We start from the raw sequence: 16030 nt of genomic DNA, 5'->3' as shown, positions 1-16030 counted from the left end.
TCTCGTTCTCGTTCTCTTCTCCTTCTCGTTCTCCTTTTTCCTTCTCCTTCTCCTTCTCCTTCTCCTTCTCCTTCTCCTTCTCCTTCTCCTTCTCCTTCTCTTCTCCTTCTCCTTCTCCTTCTCCTTCTCCTTCTCCTTCTCCTTCTCCTTCTCCTTCTCCTTCTCCTTCTCCTTCTCCTTCTCCTTCTCCTTCTCCTTCTCCTTCTCCTTCTCCTTCTCCTTCTCCTTTTCGTTCTCCTTCCCGTTCTCCTTTGCGACTCTCCTCTGACTGACGAACACCGTCCTTTTATCCCCCCGTAACTTCGCCTTTGACCCCCTCCCTTTGACCTTTCACCTCGCTCCCCATTGGCCCGAGAAAAAGTGGGCGTGAAGGCTTTTTGATCCACAAATTTGCATATCTCGATCGTTCTGGAGGCGGGGCCAAATCGCCCCTCGCTCACCGATTGGACGGCAAAAAGTGGGCGTGTGTCGTTTTTGATCCGTTTTTGAAGCACAAAATCCGTGATTTTGTACACGCTGTTCAACGTGCGCCCTGCATGAGTCCAACACCGGTACCCACAGCGGGGCAAGAACGGTGGCGATGCTACGGTTGCGAGGTGTGACGGGAAGGTCGTGGCGGTTGTGGTGAAGCGGTGTTGTGGTTGGTGGTTGATGTTGTGGTTGTGGTGGTAATCATGGCGGGTGGTCCAAAATAAAGATAGTAAAAGAAAAACGGCTATCCTGAAGAGTCGCAGCTCGCATAAATGACATGTATTCCCACTAGACAACGGGTTTGGGCCTAACTACACATGCACTTACCGAGATACCTCACCTAAGGGACCTGAATGGTGGTTTGCGAATCTGGTAACCACAACAATATATATGTATATGTATGTATGTATATGTATGTATGTATGTATGTGTATGTATGTATTTGTATGTATGTATATGTATGTATGTATATGTATATATATATATATATATGTATATATATATATATGTATATATATATATGCACGCAGACAGACAGACAGACAGACACACGCACGCACACTGATACAGACGCACGCACACAGATAGACGCACGCACACAGACAGAAGCACGCACGCGCACAGACAGACAGACAGACAGACAGACGCACGCACGCGCACAGACAGACAGACAGACAGACGCACGCACGCGCACAGACAGACAGACAGACAGACGCACGCACGTGCACAGACAGACAGACAGACAGACAGACGCACGCACGCGCACAGACAGACAGACAGACAGACGCACGCACGCGCACAGACAGACAGACAGACAGACGCACGCACGCGCACAGACAGACAGACAGACAGACGCACGCACGCGCACAGACAGACAGACAGACAGACAGACGCACGCGCACAGACAGACAGACAGACAGACGCACGCACGCGCACAGACAGACAGACACACAGACGCACGCACGCGCACAGACAGACAGACACACAGACGCACGCACGCGCACAGACAGACAGACAGACAGACAGACACACGCACGCGCACAGACAGACAGACAGACAGACGCACGCACGCGCACAGACAGACAGACAGACGCACGCACGCACGCGCACAGACAGACAGACAGACAGACGCACGCACGCGCACAGACAGACAGACAGACAGACGCACGCACGCGCACAGACAGACAGACGCACGCACGCGCACAGACAGACAGACAGACGCACGCACGCGCACAGACAGACAGACAGACGCACGCACGCGCACAGACAGACAGACGCACGCACGCGTACAGACAGACAGACACACACAGACACACACACATAGACACACAGACACACACAGACACACACAGACAAACACACACACACACACACACACACACACACACACACACACACACACACACACACACACACACCGATTTGGTACGGCCAAATCCTCAAGACTGGGGAGTTGAGAGGGCGGCGTGGTACGGATGCGTGCTGTCATAGCTGCGATGACGCGATTTTAATGTGACGTCACATTTGTTGCCTTATTGTCGCCAGCTGCAGATTAGAATGTATTTAAATGCGAATATTTTTGCTCCTGCAAACCAGTGATCGTACCTTTCTCACTATAGATCAGGAGCTTAGACCTAAGTTATGGGGAAAAGCATTTAATGAAGTTTTTATGATGTAAAAGTAAATTGGGAGGTTTGAAATGGCACAATCGATCTTCCCTGCCACCCTCGTCCCTTCTGGCAGCATTAGTTGGTGGATATTAAAGATCCCACGGTGACCTTCCACGACGAGTAGGCGAGCTATCGCCGGCACCATGAACAAATTACACCACGAACTCAGTCGAACGTCATGTCAGGTCAGCCGGTTGGTGAAAGACTTGGTGCCAAAAAGGTTCCCCCGTCCAACCCCACAGGAACGTGGGAATAATAATTGTGGTCGTTAAAGTCCCGCGGCCTTGATGGTACTGGGAATGAGTTGGACGTGCACACCTGGAGCACAGGTGGCAGGGTGGGTGGATCCAGAGAGATGATTGTGCCCGCAGTAATAAAGTCCGCATGGCGATTTATAAGGTGAGTTGGAACAGCACAGCGGGAGTAAAACAAAAAAAAACATATTGAGCCCTTCGTCTGATGATTGCGAATGAAGAAGGTACGTGACGCGTGACGCGTCGACGCGCTTCAATGACGTCATATAGGGAACGCTGGAGCGCGAGGCGGATCGGATTCTGGGTGTGAATGGAAATGATGGGATGGAGAATGATGTTACAATGAGGACGTGAGTGTAATGGCTGCGAATTATGGGTCTCTGACCAGATGTAGTGATGACCTGCTGTCTGCGTTTTTGTGGCTGTAACCGTGCCGAGACCTCATGGGTCGGGTCGGATCACGGTACCGGTTCCGGCACGGCTTGGTTATGGAAGTAAACTATTCGCTGCTGTCGTTCCAGGTCGATGGAGGGACGGTGAACGCTCACTCCTGTCCCTTGTTCCTCTGTCCCCGGATCCCTCGTGGACATCATCATTCGACTCAGCTCTTGAAAATCTGGTCTGCACTGGGTAAACGTTCATATGATAACTATAAATAACGATGTTATGTTAATAATAATAATTATTTGATTATACTCTGTGCATTTCCTATAAACTAGATCGTGTATCTGCGATCGCCAAGCGAAAGCCTCCCTCACTGCCCTCCATCCAACGATGGCCATATTCCTTTTAGACCACCAGATGACCTTGACCTTTAGCTTTTAGAAATTGACGGTAAATTAAGAAAATGTGTCTCCATCGACAGTCTATCCATAAAACTCAACATCTCATTTCCAAGGCAAAACGAATGGAAATGGCAGTGGTAAATACGCATTTCAAGAAGAAGGAGGAACACAGGGTGACGTACAAGAGTGGAGGAAAGTGCACAAAGGTGGATTACATCTAAAGCAGGAGATGCAACCTGAAAGAGATTAGAGACTGTAAGGTGGTGGCAGGGGAGAGTGTAGCTCGACAGCATCGATTGGTGGTCTGTGGGATGATTTTGGAGGTGAGGTTGAGGAAGAGAGTGAGGGCTGAACCAAGGACCAGATGGTGGAACCTGAAGGAGGAAGACTGTTGCGTGGAATTTAGGGAGGAGGCGAGACAGGTGTTGGATGGTGGTAAAGATGGGTGGGATGATTGGGCAACTACAGCAGAAGTGGTGAGGGAGATAGCAAGGAAGGTACTTGGTGTAACATCTGGACAGAGGAAGAAAGATAAGGAGACTTGGTGGTGGAACGAGGAAGTACAGGAAAGTATAAGGAAGAAGGGGTTGGCGAAAAAGAAGTGGGATAGTCAGAGAGATGAAGAAAGTAGGCAGGAGTACAGCGGCGAAAGGCAAAGAGAGAGGTGGCAAAGGCCAAGGAAAAGGCATTTGGCGAGCTGTATGAGAAGTTGGATACAAAAGAAGGGGAAAAGGATTTATACCGATTGGCAAGACAGAGGGACCGAGCTGGGAAGGATGTGCTGCAGGTTAGGGTGATAAAGGACGCAAATGGGAATGTGCTGACGAGCGAGGAGAGTGTGTTGAGAAGGTGGATGGAGTACTTTGAGGAGCTGATGAATGAAGAAAATGAGAGAGAGAGAAGGTTGGAAGAGGTGGAGATAGTGAATCTGGAAGTGGGGTGGATCAGTAAGGATGAAGTGCGGACTGCTATGAAGAAGATGAAAAGTGGAAAGGCGGTTGGCCCAGATGGTATACCAGTGGAGGCATGGAAGTGCTTAGGAGAGATGGCAGTGGGGTTGTTAACCAGATTGTTTAATCAAGTCTTGGAAAGTGAGAGGATGCCGGAGGAGTGGAGATTAAGTGTACTGGTTCCGATTTTCAAGAACAAGGGTGATGTGCAGAGCTGTGGAAATTAGAGGGATAAAGTTGTTAAGCCACACCATGAAGTTGTGGGAAAGAGTAGTGGAAGCTCAGTTGAGAAGAGAGGTGACGATCTGTGATCAGCAATATGGGTTTATGCCAGGAAAGAGCACCACTGATGCGATGTTTGCTTTGAGAATGTTGATGGAGAAGTATAGGGAAGGCCAGAAGGAGTTACATTGTGTGTTTGTGGATTTAGAGAAAGCTTATGATAGGGTGTCAAGAGTGGAGTTGTGGCATTGTATGAGGAAGTCGGGAGTGGTGGAGAAGTATGTGAGGATCGTGCAGGATATGCATGAGGACAGTGTGACAGCGGTGTGGTGTGCGGTTGGAATAACAGACTGGTTTAAGGTTAAAGTGGGATTGCACCACGGATCGACTCTGAGCCCTTTCCTGTTTGCAATGGTGATGGACAGGTTGACGGACGAGGTCAGACTGGAGTCTCCATGGACTATGATGTTCGCGGATGACATCATGATCTGTCGGGATAGTCTGGAGCAGGCTGAGGTGAGCCTTGAGAGGTGGAGGTACGCACTGGAGAGAAGGGGAATGATAGTCAGTCGGAGTAAGACTGAGTACATGTGCGTAAATGAGAGGGAGGGTGGTGGTATGGTGCTTGCACGGAGTTGAGGTGGGGAAGGTGGATGGGTTTAAATACTTGGGATCAACTGTCCAAAGTAACGGAGAGTGTGGGAGACAAGTGAAAAAGAGAGTGCAGGCAGGTTGGAGTGAGTGGAGAAGAGTTGCAGGAGTGATTTGTGACAGAAGGGTAGCTGCAAGAGTTAAGGGGAAAGTATATAAGACGGTAGTGAGACCAGCTATGTTGTATGGTTTAGAGGCGGTGGCGCTAACAAAAAGACAGGAAGCGGAGCTGGAGGTGGCAGAATTAAAGATGCTGCGATTCTCGTTGGGAGTGACGAGGATGGATAGGATAAGAAATGAGTATATTCGAGGGACAGCGCAGGTAGGACGGTTTGGAGACAAAGTGAGAGAGGCGAGATTGAGATGGTTTGGACATGTGCACAGGAGGGAAGCGGAGTATATCGGGAGAAGGATGCTGAAGATGGAGCCGCCAGGCAGGAGGCGAAGAGGAAGGCCAAAGAAGAGGTTCATGGATGCGGTGAGGGCGGATATGCGGGTGGTTGGAGTGTCAATGGAAGATGTGGAGGATAGAGCGAAATGGAGACGTTTGATCCGCTGTGGAGACCCCTCACAGGAGCGAGCCGAAAGAAGAAGAAGAGAATCCGAAAAGAGGTCAGGGACACCAATGAAATATCAGGTGCACAATTTCAGGGCTTGTTCACCGTTATGATGCAAAAAAAACATATTGGATGTCCGAGCGGTCTTTGAGAGATTCCGCATTGGCAAAATTGAGCAATGATTAAAAAGGAATTTTTTTTACACTGCCATTTAACCTTGACCTTTAACCCCAGAGGAGTATGATGTAAATTATGGGTAAATGCACCTTACTCTTGGCTATCAAGAGGGGGCAATTTCGTTCCGGGCTTTAGTTGAGTTTTGGTAAAATCTGTTAAAATGTCTAATTCAGTCATGACCTTAAATGTTCGGTCAAGGTCAAAAAAGTCAACCCCATGGACTTTTTCGTCACATTTTTATGCGGGATGTTTAACATGCAATATTGGACCCACAAATTGAAGTTTAATTCCGAAAGTTCCATCAGGCTCTGAACAGTGGCAGGAACAGCTCAGGTACAGCCCGACAGATAGTGGCAGGAACAGCTCTGGTACAGCTAGACGGATAGTGGCAGGAACAGCTCAGGTACAGCTTGACAGACAGTGGCAGGAACAGTTCTGGTATAGCTCGACAGAGTGGTGGGAACAGCTCAGGTGCAGCTCAACAGACAGTGGCAAGAACAGCTCAGGTACAGCTCGACAGACAGTAGCAAGAACAGCTCAGGTACAGCTCGACAGACAGTGGCAAGAACAGCTCAGGTACAGCTCGACAGACAGTGGCAGGAACAGTTCAGGTATAGCTCGACGGACAGTGTCAGGAACAGTTCAGGTATAGCTCGACGGACAGTGTCAGGAACAGCTCAGGTACACCTTGACCGACAGTGGCAGGAACAGTTCAGGTACAGCTCGACAGACAGTGGCACGAACAGTTCAGGTACAGCTCGACAGACAGTGGCAGGAACAGCTCAGGTACAGCTCGACAGACAGTGTCAGGAACAGTTCAGGTACACCTTGACCGACAGTGGCAGGAACAGTTCAGGTACAGCTCGACAGACAATGGCAGGAACAGCTCAGGTACACCTTGACCGACAGTGGCAGGAACAGTTCAGGTACAGCTCGACAGACAGTAACACGAACAGTTCAGGTACAGCTCGACAGACAGTGGCAGGAACAGCTCAGGTACAGCTCGACAGACAGTGGCAGGAACAGTTCAGGTACAGCTCGACAGACAGTGGCAGGAACAGCTCAGGTACAGCTCGACAGACAGTGGCAGGAACAGCTCAGGTACAGCTCGACAGACAGTGGCAGGAACAGCTCAGGTACAGCTCGACCGACAGTGGCAGGAACAGCTCAGGTACAGCTCGATGGACAGTGGCAGGAACAGCCCAGGTGCAGCTCGACGGATAGTGGCAGGAACAGCTCTGGTACAGCTCGACAGACAGTGGCAGGAACAGTTCAGGTATAGCTCGACAGACAGTGGCAGGAACAGTTCAGGTATAGCTCGAAGGACAGTGTCAGGAACAGCTCAGGTACAGCTCGACAGACAGTGACAGGAACAGCTCAGGTACAGCTCGACAGAGTGGCAGGAACAGCTCAGGTACAGCTCGACAGACAGTGGCAGGCACAGTTCAGGTACAGCTCGACAGACAGTGGCAGTAACAGCTCAGGTACAGCTCGACAGATAGTGGCAAGAACAGCTCAGGTACAGCTCGACGGACAGTGGCCGTAACAGCTCAGGTGCAGCTCGACGGCCAGTGGCAGGAACAGCTCCACGGACAGTGGCAGGAACAGCTCCACGGACAGTGGCAGGAACAGCTCAGGTAAAGCTCGAAGGACAGTGGCAGGAACAGCTCGACAGAGTAGCAGGCACAGTTCAGGTACAGCTCAACTGACAGTGGCAGGAACAGCTGAGGTACAGCTCGACAGATAGTGCCAGGAACAGCTCAGGTGCAGCTCGACGGACAGTGGCAGGAACAGCTCAGGTACAGCTCGACGGACAGTGGCAGGAACAGCTCAGGTACAGCTTGACGGACAGTGGCAGCAACAGCTCAGGTACAGCTCTATGGACAGTCCAGGAACAGCTCAGGTACAGCTCGACGGACAGTGGCAGGGGGAAAAAAACCCCGAAACGGTGGTTTCGTATTCCTTGAGATCTAAGAAACTCTGAAGTACCATCATAATTGGGGGCAGTAATTGCAGAAACAAACCCGACAACAGGTATACGCCTCTCCCGATGGAGGAGGTTTAAAAACACATCTCACATACTATTTCTGATTGGTTAATTGGCTTTTCCAAGGACATTTAAACTGGGTCGTCGTGTTGGCGTTCCCATCTGAAGCCCTGTTTCGTAATTGGGGAAGGGGAGGGTGGTTGGCGGTATCCGTAATTGTGCCACTGACGCAGTGCCCTCTGTAGGTTAGAGCAAGGTTCCGGCAATAGCTCGCCTACTCTTATCGAAGGACACCATGAGATCTTTAACGTCCACCAACTCCTGCCAGGAGACGTGACGGTTATTTGCTGTTTCACCTTCTCTTTTCTCAATTCTCTACATCCTGATCATCGATTACGATCAGAAACCTGTGGAAAAAAAAAATACCATGATATTCAACCAAAAAAGAGAGAAAAAAAAACAAAAAATAGAAGCCTTTTATTCTTGCTTTAATTGATCGAGCTCAAAAATGAGAACCTGTATATTTCTTCACCGAAAATAATTAAAAAGGAATTTGGGAGTGATTGAGGCAGTAATCTGTTGCTTATATACTGCCCAGGTTAAATTTTTAGTCTGAATGACAAAAATTATCATTTTTCCGGAGGTTTGGATTAATTTGAAACAACTTTACTTAATAATCTCTTCTCTCCAAGGAATGTTTCCATTTTCAGGTAGGAACAGACAGACAAAATTAGCTATATATATATATATATATATATATATATATATATATATATATATATATATATATATATATATATATATATATATATATATATATATATATATATATATATATCTTCTTCCTCTTTCGGCTTGCTCCCGTTAGGGGTCGCCACAGCGGATCAACCGTCTCCATTTCGCTCTATCCTCCACATCTTCCATTGACACTCCAACCACCCGCATGTCCGCCCTCACCGCATCCATGAACCTCTTCTTTGGCCTTCCTCTTCTCCTCCTGCCTGGCGGCTCCATCTTCAACATCCTTCTCCCGATATACTCCGCTTCCCTCCTGTGCACATGTCCAAACCATCTCAATCTCGCCTCTCTCACTTTGTCTCTAAACCGTCCTACCTGCGCTGTCCCTCTAATGTACTCATTTCTTATCCTGTCCATCCTCGTCACTCCCAACGAGAATCGCAGCATCTTTAACTCTGCCACCTCCAGCTCCGCTTCCTGTCTTTTTGTTAGCGCCACCGCCTCCAAACCATACAACATAGCTGGTCTCACTACCGTCTTGTATACTTTCCCATTCACTCTTGCAACTACCCTTCTGTCACAAATCATTCCTGCAACTCTTCTCCACCCACTCCATCCTGCCTGCACCCTCTTTTTCACTTCTCTCCCACACTCTCCGTTACTTTGGACAGTTGATCCCAAGTATTTAAACCCATCCACCTTCCCCACCTCAACTGCTTGCAACGGCACATGACAACCACCCTCCCTCTCATTTACGCACATGTACTCCGTCTTACTCCGACTGACTATCATTCCCCTTCTCTCCAGTGCGTACCTCCACCGCTCGAGGCTCGCCTCAACCTGCTCCCCACTCTCCCTACAGATCATGATGTCATCCGCGAACATCATAGTCCATGGGGACTCCAGTCTGATCTCATCCGTCAACCTGTCCATCACCATTGCAAACAGGAAAGGGCTCAGAGTCGATCCTTGGTGCAATCCCACTTTAACCTTAAACCAGTCTGTTATTCCAACCGCACACCTCACCGCTGTCACACTGTCCTCATGCATATCCTGCACCATCCTCACATACTTCTCCACCACTCCCGACTTCCTCATACAATGCCACAACTCCACTCTTGGCACCCTATCATAAGCTTTCTCTAAATCCACAAACACACAATGTAACTCCTTCTGGCATTCCCTGTACTTCTCCATCAACATTCTTAAAGCAAACATTGCATCAGTGGTGCTCTTTCCTGGCATAAACCCATATTGCTGATCACAGATCGTCACCTCTCTTCTCAACTGAGCTTCCACTACTCTTTCCCACAACTTCATGGTGTGGCTTAACAACTTTATCCCTCTTTCATTTCCACAGCTCTGCACATCACCCTTGTTCTTGAAAATCGGAACCAGTACACTTAATCTCCACTCCTCCGGCATCCTCTCACTTTCCAAGACTTTATTAAACAATCTGGTTAACAACCCCACTGCCATCTCTCCCAAGCACTTCCATGCCTCCACTGGTATACCATCTGGGCCAACCGCCTTTCCACTTTTCATCTTCTTCATAGCAGTCCTCACTTCATCCTTACTGATCCACCCCACTTCCAGATTCACTATCTCCACCTCTTCCAACCTTCTCTCTCTCATTTTCTTCATTCATCAGCTCCTCGAAGTACTCCATCCACCTTCTCAACACACTCTCCTCGCTCGTCAGCACATTCCCATTTGCATCCTTTATCACCCGAACCTGCAGCACATCCTTCCCAGCTCGATCCCTCTGTCTTGCCAATCGGTATAAATCCTTTTCCCCTTCTTTTGTATCCAACTTCTCATACAGCTCGTCATATGCCTTTTGCTTAGCCTTTGCCACCTCTCTTTTTACCTTTCGATGCCACTCCTTGTACTCCTGCCTACTTTCTTCATCTCTCTGACTATCCCACTTCTTTTTCGCCAACCCCTTCTTCCTTATACTTTCCTGTACTTCCTCGTTCCACCACCAACTCTCCTTATCTTCCTTCCTCTGTCCAGATGTCACACCAAGTACCTTCCTAGCTATCTCCCTCACAACTTCTGCTGTTGTTGCCCAATCATCCCACCCATCTTTACCACCATCCAACGCCTGTCTCACCTCCTCCCTAAATTTCACGCAACAGTCTTCCTCCTTCAGCTTCCACCATCTGGTCCTTGGTTCAGCCCTCATTCTCTTCCTCAACCTCACCTCTAAAGTCATCCTACAGACCAGCAATCGATGCTGTCGAGCTACACTCTCCCCTGCCACCACCTTACAGTCTCTAATCTCTTTCAGGTTGCATCTCCTACTTAAGATGTAATCCACCTGTGTGCACTTTCCTCCACTCTTGTACGTCACCCTGTGTTCCTCCTTCTTCTTGAAATACGTATTTACCACTGCCATTTCCATTCTTTTTGCAAACTCTACCACCATTTGCCCTTCCACATTTCTCTTGTTGAGACCGTACCTACCCATCAACTCCTCATCCTCTTTATTCCCTTCCCCAACATGCCCATTGAAATCTGCTCCAATCACCACTCTTTCATCCTTGGATACACTCTCCACCACTTCATCTAACTCACTCCAGAAATCTTCTTTATACTCCATCTCGCACCCCATATGTGGGGCATATGCACTGATGACATTCATCATCACCTCTTCAATTTCCAACTTCACACTCATCACTCGGTCAGACCCCCTCCTCACCTCCAATACCCTCTTGACATAATCTTCCTTCAGGATTACCCCGACACCATTTCTCCTCCCATCCACACCATGGTAGAACAGTTTGAAACCACCTCCAATGCTCCTTGCCTTACTCCCCATCCACTTGGTCTCTTGTACACACAGTATGTCCACCTTTCTTCTCTCCATCATATCAGCCAACTCTCGCCCTTTGCCAGTCATCGTCCCAACATTCAGAGTTCCAACTCTCACCTCCACACTTCTACCCTTCCCCCACTCCCACTGCCTCTGGACTCGCTTTCCCCGTCTCCATCTCCTCCTTCGCCCAGCAGTAGCACAATTTCCACTGGTACCCTGCTGACCACCGGTACCGGTGGCGGTCGTTGGTAACCTGGGCCTCGACCGATCCGGTATGGAAATTCGTTTTGTTGTCCGCATAATGATTTGGCATAGGTTTTTACGCCGGATGCCCTTCCTGACACAACCCTGGTCGCCTCTTACGACACACAGGGATATGGTACACCTATTCTAACCGGGGCATACACCGGGCCCAGTACAACTGGTACTCATTTCGCCGACCTCGGAAGGATGGCAGGCTGAGTTAACCCCCTGGTGTTCTCGACTTGGTATATATATATATTGTTACGTTTGAGGGGGGGTATGCATTCAAAGGGTAATTAGGATGTTTAATTAGGTATGCTGTTCGAGTTTACCAGGATCTCGATGTAATAAGTAGCAATTCAGTGGTGATAAGTTGTCTAGTAAATGTTCATTTCTTCAAGGGGGAAATGATAATTGACACGTAATTAGATAGGGATACGGGATAGGGTAAGTGTGTAGGGTAAGTGTGTCTGCGTAAACCCCTTTTAGTAGTCCCTGGAGGCTGGCCGTGACGTCACAGGACAGTGCAGCGGATGGCTCCGCCCCGTGATCACGATTGGCGGAAGGCGACGGCGGTGGGCCAATAAACGGCTCGATTGGAAGTGACGAGGACGGGAGGATAAAAAGGTTCTGTTCGGGGTCGAAAAGGAAGAGGAAGAAGATCGGGACAAAAAGATCGTGTTTTTTGGGTGTGGAGGCTGTTGCGCGGAGAGCGTCCTTGTTGTTGTGCTGATTCGATCGTGTTCTTCATCGTGTCTTGGAGCCTTGCTGAGCCTCGTTCCTCACCTTGGTTGGCTCTGGGGTTCTGCTGACTCGGAGTACGGGGTCGAACGGCGGGCGGACCTGCCTCCCTCTCCTGCTCGCAATTTGGTGCCAGAACTGGTTCCCTGGCGGCTGTGGGCGGACTTGGGCCAAGACCAGGAGGTCGACAGCACCGCGGTTTCTCCTGCCCCCCTGACGAGAGCGGGGCCAGCTCGTCCGACGCCAGTCCAGGGACGGTTGCGTCCACACCACGGTCCAGCCTGACCACCAGAAGTAGCTACGTTTTGTGTGTGTGTGTGTGTGTGTGTGTGTGTGTGTGTGTGTGTGTGTGTGTGTGTGTGTGTGTGTGCGCGCGCTTGTGTGCTTGGCACCTCGAGGGTTTGAGAATTGTATATTTATTGGAATTGTCTGTGTTTTTTCCCCACGCCCGATCCCACACCATCCCGTCGAATCGCCCTGGATCCCTCTTCTTGCCGAGTCTTGTTATTTCTGGTTAATAATAAAAACAAATAAACATCATCAACTCAGTGAAAAGCGACTCGTGCCAACTTTCTCGTCCCGTTTGCGGTAGAGTGATTAGAACCGCCATGTTTGGGTTATAAATAAATAAACCGCCTCCATCGTTTCGGCTCATTCTACGTTGGTGGGACTGTTCAAGTCCTGTGGACGTCACAATAAATATATATATATATATATATATATATATATATATATATATATATATATATATATATATATTAATTCAGTGGCCCAACGGGGCTTGAACTCAGGAACTTTTGGGTCCCAAGCCACTGCACCAACACCAGGCTTTAATGTGTATAACACACACACACACACACACACACACACACACACACACACACACACACACACACACACACACACACACACACACACACACACACACACACACACACACACACACACACACACACACACACACACACACACACACACACACACACACACACACACACACACACACACACTTCCATGGTAGATTCTCCAACCTTTAATTGAACAAACAACGACTCAACAGTTTCGATCAACAACATGTGCAACGCAACATGCCACCGTTAACCTTCCTCAAGAGTGATGAACATTCCCACAACATCCCCCTAAATGGGGGTGGCCAAGCTGAACAGCCAATCAACGTGTGTATCACTTTAACAAATTTAAAAACTACTATCACATTAACAGATGAAGGAAACGCATGTAAACCACTGAGATTGCATCAACAGCCATTAAAGATAACATCAGAAAATAATCGGTCACTATCATTGCAAGTAAACACAATCAGGAGTCATCAAGCGTACCACTAACTGCGTGTACTAAGTAAATTCACAACAGTGCCAACGTGGCCATGTGTGGAGAAGAAGTGCGGGGAGGGAGGTTTGGTGGGGGGGGGGGGTTAGTCCTGACCGCACAGCCGAATGACGTACTAAGTGGAATCCCCATGCAATATCCGGGATTCCCTGGTGCGTTTATGCAAGAGCGGTCCAAACGCGAAAGATAAATCCACCACCTCCTGGTGATAGATGTGACCATTTCCTCTGCATGCCAAGCCTCCAGAATCCGTCTTCTGGTCCTGTTCGGGGTCGAGCCGAAAATGCTAACATCCATCCATCCATCCATCCAATGGGACCATACTCTGTGCAGAGCATTGGTGCTGCCAAAATAGTCTCCTTGGCTATCGGGCACAATACTGGACAGGTCGCCACTCTGACATTGTATACCAGCAAGCTGGCACTTATTTTGCCGACTTCGAAAGGATGATAGGCCGAGTTAACCCAATCTGGTATTAACAGCTGAGTGGGATTTGAACTCAGGATCCCAGGATCCCAAGCGCACCACTCTCACCATTAAGCCAACACTCACCATTAAGGCATAAAATGCTAACACTATCCCATAAAGGTGTGTGTCCTGCCTTGATCCCATGTTTGACAATGGCAGACCTGTTAGTATAATTGCGCTCAAAGGCCTTGTGGTGTTCAGCAACAGGTTGGCCTCAGGTCCTCCTCCTCCCACATACTCGGCTCCACAACCACAGGGTATTGCATACACCACCCTCGCCCTGTCCTTCCTCATTAATGTTTCCTTTACCCTCATAAGAGCTTTCTTAATAGTGAAGACCGGTTATTATGTTCAATGGGGATCGGCGGAGTGCTCGTCACACTCCACATGTTTTGATTTACCCGCCGATCACATCACGTGCCTTCTGGTTGAATGGTTTGCATTAGCGGGAACAATCATCTCGGTGGCAGACAGATGGTTGTTCTGTGCGGATTATGCGGTTTTACCGTGTGAGACCTAATCCGCGGCGATGCTCACCATAACAGTCAGGAGCTGTGTTTGTATAAGATTGAGGCGGTTGGGATGACACATTTTCGAACAAGAAGAAGGCACTTCCAACGAAAAGTGAAAAAATAAAAATAAATAGAAATAAACTACATCAACTCTGCCTGATGAAACCGGTGAAATGTTGCCTGAGACCGGTTCTGCTCTTGCTTTTTTTGCTTAAATTAGCGGAGTTTATCTATTTATTATTATTATTTTTTTACTTTTGGTTGGAAGCGCCTTCTTTTCTTTATATATATATATATATATATATATATATATATATATATATATATATATATATATATATATATAATATATGTATTCCACACACACACAGAAGAATAAAAAACATTTCAAGAAAAATGTAAAAACAGAGAGATGAAACCTCAAAACAACCAAACAAATAAGGAATGATACCACATTACGATGCTCAATACGACGCCGCAATCCTCTTATGGATAACCATCACGATATCTTTTGACATTTTACCTTTTTTGTGGGATTGTGATGGAACAACGTCCAAAGATATCGTAGATGTGTGCTACCATTGTGCTATCAACCAAAGCCGGTTGAGGTGTGCTATCATCAGGTCCAGTTGCTACCTTTGCCGTGATACGTGTCATTTATACGCGATGTGATTGTCTTTTTGTTTGCAGGACGGAGAGTGTCAAAGACGACCTGAGTTCTGAACCTTGGTGGTTACAGGCTCTGTGCCGAGTGAGCATCTCACATGCACGTGTGGCCCAGAAGTCCTATGGCAATGAGAAAAGGTTGCTGCCCATGAATCTCATTTGATGATGACTATTGCATCCTTACCTGTCTTTATTTGTTTTTTTATTTGTTTGTTTTCCTTTTGCAGCAATTTCAGACATTCAAAAGCAAAAGATGTGAAATAAGCTGACTTTACAAACTAAAATGAGTAGGCCTGAAAAGTTCACTTTAAATTCAATGTAGTGCCAGCAGGGGGCACTGCAATATGAAGCATGCTTTCTTTGAAAGATCCATTTAAGCTGGCTGTTCTATTTACTCCCCTACATCACTGGTCAAAATTATCCTCACCGTCTCGTGGAGTCGTCACCTTCTTCTCACGGGGAACATTTTTGGCCCAAGCCTTTCACGGACTGTCTGGCCAGGCCTGATGTTCGATTGAAGGTAATTTGAGCAGGGATTTGTAATTTGTTCAAGGTGCCGATGATAACTCGCCTACTCTTCGTGAACGACACCGTGGGATCGTTGACATCTGCCAACTCATGCTAGCAGACTTGACTCCCCCAGCTCAATACACATCTAGCTTGACACCCACGCTGCTTCCAAAACATACATTTTGAGAGTTCATTGCCAGGTTGGGAATCCAATCCCGACCTCGCAGCCCAAAGGTAAGTGCGCCGGCGCTGTCCAATCC

At 48.2% G+C, this 16030-nt stretch overlaps 1 protein-coding gene across 3 annotated transcripts in view; it reads left to right on the top strand.

The window, feature by feature from the left end:
- Window positions 1-1882: 1882 nt before the first annotated feature.
- The window catches only part of LOC147009626 (recombining binding protein suppressor of hairless-like protein), a 49176-nt gene continuing 35028 nt past the window's right edge, over window positions 1883-16030 (top strand). The window contains exons 1-3 of one of the 3 annotated variants that reach the window (XM_085862567.1): window positions 1883-2619; window positions 2917-3014; window positions 15285-15398. In XM_085862567.1, coding sequence (XP_085718693.1) covers window positions 2611-2619; window positions 2917-3014; window positions 15285-15398 — 221 coding nt within the window. In that variant the 5' untranslated portion in view covers window positions 1883-2610. Of the gene's footprint in view, window positions 2620-2916; window positions 3026-15284; window positions 15399-16030 lie in introns of all 3 variants that reach the window. The other 2 variants (XM_085862568.1, XM_085862566.1) reach the window with 2 other exon arrangements.

Source organism: Eptatretus burgeri, chromosome 17 (assembly GCF_056783735.1).
Source record: "Eptatretus burgeri isolate ZD-2024b chromosome 17, Ebu_testis_v1, whole genome shotgun sequence".
Classification (NCBI taxonomy): domain Eukaryota; kingdom Metazoa; phylum Chordata; class Myxini; order Myxiniformes; family Myxinidae; genus Eptatretus; species Eptatretus burgeri.
This window is presented reverse-complemented; position numbering and strand designations above follow the sequence as displayed.